General features: G+C 34.8%; 1 protein-coding gene across 1 annotated transcript; it reads right to left on the bottom strand.

Moving 5' to 3' along the window:
- Positions 1 to 290: 290 nt before the first annotated feature.
- Positions 291 to 7,189, bottom strand: LOC107859758 (lysine-specific demethylase JMJ25; the record flags this gene model as incomplete). The annotated part of the gene is given in 9 exon segments (XM_047403022.1): positions 291 to 680; positions 1,561 to 1,890; positions 2,863 to 3,362; positions 3,478 to 3,587; positions 3,662 to 3,725; positions 4,367 to 4,508; positions 4,611 to 4,710; positions 5,702 to 5,814; positions 5,899 to 7,189. Coding segments are annotated over 9 exon segments (2,649 nt in total), but the record flags the coding sequence as incomplete, so codon positions are not given.
- Positions 7,190 to 10,844: the final 3,655 nt, after the last annotated feature.

Genomic DNA, 10,844 nt, shown 5'->3' with positions numbered 1-10,844 from the left:
TAGTACTTGATCTCTTTGTTTCAATGATGAATTTCTCTCCATCCAACAAATCAAATAAATGCAACTAAATGCTACCATCAAAATTGAGACAACCCCTTACAATTAACTATCAACTTTTTACATCACAAACTACTATTTCATATTTCTCTACCAAACTATCAATATAATACTAGTTAAAATTATTTACTCTAAATAATTGCACAGATCAAAGTAGGACACATATAATGGATTGAAGGAATATATTCTTTCTTCACACTTAAGCCTATGCTTCACATTAATGAGGTATGCACCTGGTCCACCGGAGAACCAAATGTATGTCTGAATTCCTTGTGGTGCTCTTTAAGATATTCCTCGAGCTTGGGAACATCCTGTCTCCTAAAGATATCCCAGACTGCACCCCCCTTTTCTTCCTCTGGTGCATCAAATTTGTTTTCAAGATCAACCACCTGAGCAGAAGATAAACTGCCCTCCAATTGCACATTACGGTCGGGGGAAAAATCACCACTTGCTTTTTCTTGTTTTGCTGATGCAAAATCACTCTTACGAACTAGATGATCATCTATATCAGTAATATGGAGTTCTTTTCGATCACAAGAAGCATATATTTCCTTCTGCTTATCAATTTTTGAAAGCTCATGCTTAGCAATAGTTACATCAGCAGTATGCATTAACACATTCACCTGCAACATCAAGAAAATAGCAAGTTAATTTAACAGTTAAAATAAGACCGGAAAATGGTGCATAATTTATTAAAAAGGAATTATTAAGTTTCTCCGGAATATACAAACAAATACCACCCGATTTAGGGAAAGAAAATCCCTGCATTGAGTTGCCAGTGCAAGATTCTGCAGGTCACTGGTTTTGAAGGTGAATATAGAGGCCACCTTAATGTTTCTATCTTTAGGTACAAATATTGATCTGTCATCTGGGAACTTATGTCCAGAAAGGTCTATATTTGTGTTACTGCATGTGAATTGACAGTTCCTAGTCCTGGGTGCTCTTGTATTTTTTTTCCATAAGTAGAAGCTTCTCCAAACTTGCTGAGCTTTTTCTCCAAGTTCAGTCATCCTTTGTGTAAATCAAGTATTATTTGGTTCAGTCGGTAACTCCAGTATAATCAATTAAGTTCCGGATATAAATTAGCTGGTTTGTTTTTTGCTTTCAAAAATAGAAGTTAAAAGTTTCTAGCAACAGGGAATTTTATATTTTCCAAAGTAATTATGCAAGATCACACTAAAAGCTTCTCGTTGGTCAAATATTATACACTTTGATTCTCAGCAAAAGAAGAAGAAACACGAAATGGGACTGAGGGAGTGCCAAGAAGTATCCTAACCTATACACATCCTCCATCTAGGGCCGTAAATTTTCCATTACTTAAGACACTCAGTATTTTTTACGATGATGACACTCTGTTAAATGAATAACTAAATCTTGTATGCCCACTCCTCGAGACCTGTTTTCACATAAGCGCTCAAGCAAAAGATCTAACCAGATTCCAATGACATCAAAGGTCAAGGGTAATTAATGCACTGAACCAACTATTCAACTCATAACGCTTACCGCATCAGACATATCACTATGAAGCTTTGTCACAGAATCTCCACGTCCAAGTTCTTCAGCAAATCCATATGCTATATATGTTTTTGGACCCATATCTGGCTTCAGTATACCATCTGGAAGTTTGGAAGCAATATTAAGAATACCTGAAAACGGATTTGTGTATTCTTTAAATGGCAAGGCTCTAATAAATTCTGCTCCATGGCGTGGCAACCGCTTCTCGAATTCTGTAGATGGGGGCCAGTCCTTAAGCTTAAGCATTTCTGGCCAGAATTTTCCGTGCCTTCGACCTTCAAGGTAACCCTTAAAAAATTGATGAATATTTATATCCACCTGAAACACATGAAGAAGAGAGCGTATCTCATAACAGATTTTAGTCAGCTAGATTAGAGTCATGGTGATCCTGTCAACCAAGTAACACGAATTCCTTGAAATAACAATATCATACATCAAGTGAACCTAGCATGAATTCTCTGATGATTTTTAGAAGTAGACCATGTAGTGGTATGATTTTCCGTCTCTCCAACACACATGTCCCGCCCATTTGATGCATCAACTCTCAATTTGGGACACCCCAAAATGTTAGATACTTTAATTCTGATGTGACTGGTAGACAATAAAAGGCTAGAAACCGTATTTAAGCATTTGAAGAGATGCACTTTCTGCTCTTACCTCATGAAGCTTTAGAGGTAATAACTTTAAATTAATGGATCAATTCATTGATAACTGATAACAGAGGATTATCTCGCATCAAGTTTATACATATCAAATTCAGGCTTGAATTAGATCAGACAACAGCCAGGCTACGACATTAGAAAGCTACATCAGATTCTCTAAATATCATTATGTGGCATCAACATGGAAGGAATAGCTAATTGAATTCAAGGTATAAATTACGAATTCAAAACACTAATTGATAAGTGTGCATGAGAGGAAACCTACTGCCAGACAGCACTGCACATTATAACAATAACACATGGAATTTTTATTTTTATTTTATTTTTTTGATAAGGATAACAATAGCACATGGAATATATGAGACTATTCAAAGACCTGGAAACTAAACGAGGAAAAAGGATTACATGATTGTAACAGGGTTACTCATAGACAAGAAAATATCTCAAATAAAAACTGAAATTGCACAACATAGTACTGTAATTCCAGAAAATACTACTCATCTTGGTTATCTCCTGCTTGAACTCTTAAATTTTTGTAGATTAGAAAATTAAGCACAAGTAATAATAAAAGATTACGACATCCAGTAAGACAGGAAATAAAGAGAAGGGACCATCAAAGAGGAAGCACCTCACACCAATCGAAACAATCAACTGCTGTCACCATCAAATCTGATGAGCCCTTCTTGATGGCTATATTACGGAACGCACGCCACATCACCATCGGTTCCCAGCTTAATCCAGATGCTAGTTCAAGAATGTTGGTAACAATGACAGGTTCTCCCATTCTCCAATGTGTCTGGAAGTGTTCCAGATGCCCATCATGTATTTCACTTGAAGGGAAGCAGAACAAATAATTGTCATCAGAATCTGATCTGGAAGCTGCTTTTCTTCTATTTTTAGAGTTACAGGGACACTGTTCTTCAATAGCTCGGGTCTCACTGGCAAATGAATTTGCTTTGACTAAATTTTCAACTTCCCTCATTATCTGTTGAACCCGCTTTTCACCAAAGAGACTCTTAAGCTCCAGGCGGATATTTCCACAGCCACCTCTTTCCTTTGGTGGGCAAGGTATATCACCAGTTTCTGTTGCTCTCCATTCAGGGAGCCTTCTATCTTCATCTGCACAATCTGCATTATTGCCCAAACCAGAATATGTTTTACAAGGTGAATATGACACGAGATTTTCCTCCTTGCAGGTAAAGTTTCCATCTATTATGAAACTAAACAAGTACCACTATCTCACCTCCTAGAAAACAACCTCCTCGAATTTCCTGACAGCAGGTCAGACAGAGATCATAAAAACAAGCTGTACAACTTCTATGGAGATCAACAATGGAGGTGCTGCAATTGTTGCTGCCATGAAAGGTAGCATATTAAGGCAATGAGGAACCAAAGGAGAAATTCTGCAAGCCAAGAAAGGGGCATACCAATAAACACGCTCATCCTTATGAACGTCAGCTTTAGATATTTTTACCTGGGTCAGTGACAATCCTGCACCATAGCCACCACTTTAACTGAATAAATGGGTATTACTTAGTCAAAGTACAAAAATTCACCAGAAAATAGCAGCAGAACAGCTACTAGAAACCGCCACTACACAGGACGTAATAATGTCATTATCAAAATCCACCCCATGCTTAAGCCCTCAGGGAAACAGGAAATATGCTTTGTATCGAGCTGACTAAGACATAAATGCAAGGAAGTAATTTTTCAAGTGAAGACAGATTTTATTGTAGTTATTACAAAGAAAAATATCTCAGGTGTTGCTAAAATACTGCACCCTATTTGAAAGGCTTCCCAACTATTTGCCTATTTCGTAACAAATCAGACTCCTTAGAAAGGTGATAAGATTTAGTACAATGAATACAAGTTGCTGCCCAATGGACATTGGTCTGGCCTCTTAAGCTTTCTTCAAGCAACAAATGCCTCCACAATAAGCTACAAATGCCGCCACAGTAAGCATGATGGCAGAATACTTGCGTCCGCAGTTCAACACAATAAGGACCAAATACATCAGAACACAGGCGTTGTGCACAAACAGCAGTAGATGGAAGGCAAAAGTCACTAAAACGGTACACATATATCACCAGGAGACCATTCGTGTACATGAAAATGAATGTTATGCATAATACCTTTACTTGTTGCCTCCATCTCCTTTTCAATAGTTTGATCATGGATAAATGTTTTCAAAAATGGATAAAGTACATTCACGAGATGCTTCAAGCAATTAATTTTTTCATTCTTTTCCCATGGTATTCCTAAATATTTGGCTTCCTGTATTATAAGGAGAAGATAATGCATCAGCATGTCACAATCACAAGCCTGGAGGTCTGTAGTGGAAAGTGGAATGTAGAAATACATGTGGCAAAATCTAACCTTAGAGATGAAAATTTTGCTTAAACAATCTTTGCAATTGCAGTTCCCACGACAAACTGGGCATTTCTCAGCAATTGCTTCCTCTGACAGATGAGGGTACCTGCATTCATGATTCGAAGAAAAATATGTTTGCAAATAGATCATGCACCAACACAAACACACATATCTATGTTCAGATGGGGGCTTGTTCAGCAGTACCTTTTTGTTATTAATTACAGTTTCAAAGTAAAAGAGGCCCCCGACTAGCTTCACCTAATTCAAATCAATAAATTCATAATGTAGCCGGTGGGAAGGAGATGAGGGAACATTTAAATAGCAGCTGCTAACAAGTCTGATCCATCTTTCAAACTAGTCAGTAGGAGATAGATTCAAGAATATGTATCCGCAATATCAGTAATTGGCATCCTACTAAGCATTTCTCCACATGATCCCCTCAGTAAACACTAAAATATCAGATGACGGAACAGCTGATTATCTGGCCAGTTAGGCCATTCAGCTGCGCAAGATATTCGCTATTGTTTATCAACCTCCACTAGAAATAGCGCTGTGCTTTACCAAAACATCTGAGAGGTGTAACTGTGTAAAAGATAAAAGGACATATCCTTAGAATAAACCCTCCATCCCACACCACAACATTAATGTTGACATGGATGCTATACGGTTATGTTGTGCATAAAGAATAGCATTACTTAGAAGGACGTGACTCTAAAATTCAGAATGACACCAACTAAATGACAGAAGAAGACTCACAACGCATAAAAATTGATCTATCTAATCATTCAGAAACACGGAGCAAGGTAAAATGTCGTAACTTTCCATGTGTAACTTGCATATTTGAAACGGATGTTATTATCAAGTATTCTTATTCCATGTGATGTTCCCAACCAAAGTCCAAACACGCACTGTAAGAAAGACAGAATATAGATGGCCCACTAAAAAGGAACACATTTCTCCTGTTCTATCAATCGACAAGTATGTTGTTCAGTTTAAATATGAGATGGCACCAAAAGGAAGCTTCTTTAACTTGAAAAAAGATTTCAGTAGCCAATAATAGTGACAAACTCTCAAAGATAGAACAAACAAGCTATTACCATCTTTCAATACATGGGCTACAATAGCGTTTGCGGCATCCCCTTTTACACCTAACAACCTTTCGATCACTTTTCATGCACTGATGGCACATCTGGCAATCATCGTCTTTGTCCTGCTTAGTAAAACAATATCAGATTACAGTCAGTAATTACAGCCTATAACAGAAAGATTAAATCTGTCGAGCACATGAACTCACATCAGTACTGAAATGCTTTCTCCTTTTGTCAACCTTCTTGGTTTTACCCTTTGTATCTGTCCAGTCATCTTGGTCATCATCATCCTGCTTTTTCAAAGCTACTTCCACTCCTTTCTTCTCCCTTAATTTCCTACCATTTCTACCAAGTAATGACTCGTTTTCAACACCTTTTGCAATAGGTTCCAGTGATTTGGCTGAGTGTTTCCTCTTCAAATCATAAAACTCACCATCATCATTCTTCTCCTCATCACTTTGAATCTCCTTAATCTTCCCCTTTAACCTTGATTTCTTAGAATCACCTCCAACCCCTTTCTTAACCACTCTTCTAACCTTGTCACTTTCAGGTTTATCCCTCTCACCATCCCCATGTTCTTCTTCCTCTTGTGAAATCATTTTTTTCCTTTTCATCCTATCCTTTTCCTTGGAAGAAGATTCAGTTCTGCACTTTTCCCCTTTGCTTCGCGGAAACCCGTCACTCCCTACTTTTGTTGAATCACCTAAACTATCTGGCTTCTTTTGTTGTTCGTTTTCAGCTTTCATCCTACTATCTTTCATCACCTCCAACAAAGTAACAGCTTCATCCTCCTCACTACTCTCTCCCTTTCTCCTGATTTTCTTCTCAGCACAACCAGATTTCTTCTTCACATTTCTAACCAAACTCCCACCACTCTCACTAGAATCATCATCACTCGTATCGCTTCTCGGGACGTACTTTCTTCGGGGCTTAGAAGATGAGACTTTTCCACCGTGTAAGTGCTTCTCACACACTGATTTACCTTCAACCCTATGCCCTTTGCATCTCCACTCTTTGCCGTCTGATCTTCTGCACCGGAGATCATCCGGCGGCACCGACTCGGATTCCTCCTTGTCGGCGGCGCGTCGCTTATTCGGCGGGCTCATTCGGGAAAGTGTTGATGATGTACGTAAAGAGGAAGTTGAGGTTTAGGTATGTTGAAGAATGGAGTTTTTAGGAGGGAAATGGGAGAAGGTAAAGAGTGAACGGTTCCATAATTGTTTTGTTTGTTGTTTGCCTTGGTGTTTGTGTTTAATGGGGATTTACACGTGAACCCTCCTCCCAACTCACTTTTAATATTTAAATTTAATTTTTATTTATTTCACCCTTAATACTAACATAGTATTTTTTTTAAAAGAGTGCGTTTATTTATTAAAAAAAAATAATTTTAATAATATTATATTGAAATATAATTAAAAAAAAATTAAAATAAAAAATAGACATTTTTTTCTTCTTTTTCTTCTTCTTACTTCAAAACATCATCAACAATATTACCCAAATCTCTCCATTAACAACCTTAAATACATTTTTCACCACTTTTCTCCTTTAATTTTTTTCATACTCCTCCATTAACACCATCAAAAAATAACCACTAAAATACTAAATTAAAACTTTTCCTCCATTAAACACCTATTTGTTAAAGAAACACGAATCAGAATCACTCATTTTCCTCCATTAAACACCCATTTTTTCTCCATTATTAATATTAGCAAGAGAAATAAAACAAAAAAAAGCTCTTAGATCCATTTGTTAAAAAAATGGAAAACAGAAAATGAGATAGTTTCAGTTTAAAAAATGAGATAATTTGAATGAAAATTATTCAGTGGAAACTATTCAGAAGAAAATATTAACAAGAAAATTCTAGGAAAATTTTCCTCCACTAAACACTCATTTTTCCTCACCTTTCTTAGATTCATTTGTTAAAGAAACACTCAACATAATTTTTTTCCTCACCTTTCTTAGATTCATTTGTTTGAACAAATTGATAATTAATTAAATTTTTTAAGTGGGTTGAGTTTTCTGAAGAAAATTCACCGAAAAATCTGATAGATATGGCTCTGTTGGAGTGGACGGAGGTGGATGGGTGTGTGTACAAGTGGGGCAGTGTGGGGGAGAACGGAGTGTGTGTGCAGGTGTGGGGGTGGACGGGAGGGGGGCAGGGGAAGGGTAGGAGTGGGGGTTACAAAAGAAGATGGAAAATGGGTGTTTTTTTTTTAATTTAAACTATTTTTTATATATTTAAAAATATGTATATATATATATATATTATATATAATATTATATATATATATATATATATATAAAGTTTAATAAAAAAATATTTTATTTACGTGGCTCCGACGTGGCGGTGACATGCCAGCAAGTGTGATGCACTCTCTGTTATGATAGTGGTATTATATATTAAGGGGTGAAAGTAAATCACTTTAAAGATGTTAAGGGGGTAAATAAATATAAGTTAAGTTTAAGTAATAAAGTGAGTTGGGAGGACAAGTTCAGGGGGGGAAAGATGTCTTTTGTCTTCTTCTTTAGCCTTTGTTTGGATGGTGGTTTGTCATGGTTTCATAATGTATGGTACACTATAGTATGATATAGTATAGTATGGTATGGTACAGTACCATGTTTGGATTGACTGTATCACTTACTGCGGTTTAATAATAGTTTTTTTGTTTGGTTTGATAGTATGGTACTAAGGGTGTTAAGTGGTCCGAGTCAACCCGGAATTGGCCCGTCAAAATTATCCGAGTTGTGGGTCGGGCCGGGTCCAGGTTAGTGGGCCGGGTCGAGCTCAACAGTAAGCTTTTTGAAAACAACCCTAACCCGGCCCACTTAACCCAACCCGATCAAACCCACCTAAATCCGGTTAAACCTGATAATTTTTTTTTTCAATATACACTATATATACTCACCTATAAACATTTTAAATACGTTAAACAATATATATACACTATATATATAGTATATGCTACATTAGAATTTTAAAAATATATACACATATACACAATTATACATATATACATACCATTCAATGTATATTGCTACTTTAAAGTTTAAATAAAATATACAACAATATATAGATACATTACAATATATATATATATATATATATATATATATATATATATATACAGAGAGTTATATACTAATTTATAAAACATATACACATGTATACGTTAAATATACACGTCTATATAAGATATATACACATATATACGCACCATTCAATGTATATGTACTACTTTAAATAAAATATACTACAATATATATACATTACAATATATATATATATATATATAGTTATATACTAATTGATAAAACATATACACATATATATGTTAAATATACACGTGTATAGAAGATATATACACACATATACTCACCATCAATATATATGTATTACTTTAAATAAAATATACTACAATATATATATATATATATATAGTTATATAGTTATATACTAATTTATAAAACATATACACATGTATACGTTAAATATACACGTCTATAGAAGATATATACACATATATACGCTCCATTCAATGTATATGTACTACTCTAAATAAAATATACTACAATATATATATATATATATAGTTATATAGTTATATACTAATTTATAAAACATATACACATGTATATGGTAAATATACACATATATAGAAGATATATACACACACATACGCACCATTCAATGTATATGTACTACTTTAAATAAAATATACTACAATATATATATATATATAGTTCTATACTAATTTATAAAACATATACACATGTGTACGTTAAATATACACGTCTATAGAAGATATATACACACATATACGCACCGTTCAATATATATGTACTACTTTAAATAAAACATATACTACAATATATTTATATACACTACAATATATATACAATTTATAAAACATACACACATGTATACATTAAATATACACATCTATAGAAATATAAACAAATATACAAAACATATGCTACTTAATATAATAAATTAATAATACTTGGTATTAAATTAATAATATATTAGAAGTAAGTTTTTAATTTAAAGTAGAAATTCAATTTAAATCATTAAATGAAAAAAATTACAAAGTAAGGACTAAGGAGTGAATGAATGTTGAATTTTATTGATTGCGAAATGATCCAAAATTCATAATTTACATGAATGAAAAATCTATAAATTATGCATCATTTTTTTTTAACTCATTCACGTTAATATTAATGAGAACTTTCATAGGATAGTCAAAGTCAACGGAGGCAAAATCATGCATTGGACTTGATTCTGCTGAGTTCTCCCGTGAAAACATAATTTCTTCAAGTTTCAGCTCGTCGTTCGACTCCGGTTCCATTCCTTGGTTTCTTCTTTCTGCTCTAATTCAACCTTTGAGGCAAAATAGAACATTCATTGCATTGCTTCCCAATGAGTGTCGGTTGTCTCCAAGCTGCTGTCGTCCCTGACTAAAGGCGCTCTCTGATGCAATGGTTGACGTTGGAACATTCAAGATATCTCTAGCTAATCTTGAAAGTACGGGATATTGTGTTTCATTACTCCTCCACCAATCCAATGTGTTGATCATTTGTTTGCGATCCTCTGGCGGTGACCGAAGATAATATTTCAGCTTTTTCTGATAAGTTGATGTGTAAGCTCTGTCATCAACACTGTTCCAACAAGGTAAATCATAAAAGGATTCAGGAAAACCACTATGTGCTGGCATTTTAGAAGGTGATGGCTCCTCGGGAAGATAAGGAGCGACAGTTGGAGTGATATTTGTAGGTACGGCTAAATCAAATAAATCAACATAGTGATTATATAATTTTTCTATGTATTCATTCGCATCACCCATAGCCGTCTACAAATCAGGTTGTACTTGTTCAGAATCATTGTTAGTATTTATTTCTAAGTTAACATAAATAATAGTATTAAAGTGGCACATAGTATTATATTTCATGCACGGATTTAGCATAACACCAACCAAGTAAATAGGGGGAATCGGGAAAATATATTTTTAAAATTTAGTAAACATGGCACCAACAGCTTCTTTATAACTTTCTTTATTTTTATATTCTTTGAGAAAACTAGAAATATCGGCTATATGTGCCGAAATGTTACAAACAGTAGGATACTAAGCACCGAAAAATTCAATCGTAGCTACAT

Source organism: Capsicum annuum, unplaced genomic scaffold (assembly GCF_002878395.1).
Source record: "Capsicum annuum cultivar UCD-10X-F1 unplaced genomic scaffold, UCD10Xv1.1 ctg3229, whole genome shotgun sequence".
In the NCBI taxonomy this organism is placed as follows: domain Eukaryota; kingdom Viridiplantae; phylum Streptophyta; class Magnoliopsida; order Solanales; family Solanaceae; genus Capsicum; species Capsicum annuum.
Note: the sequence above shows the minus strand (reverse complement) of the source record. Positions and strands in the feature narration are given on the sequence as shown.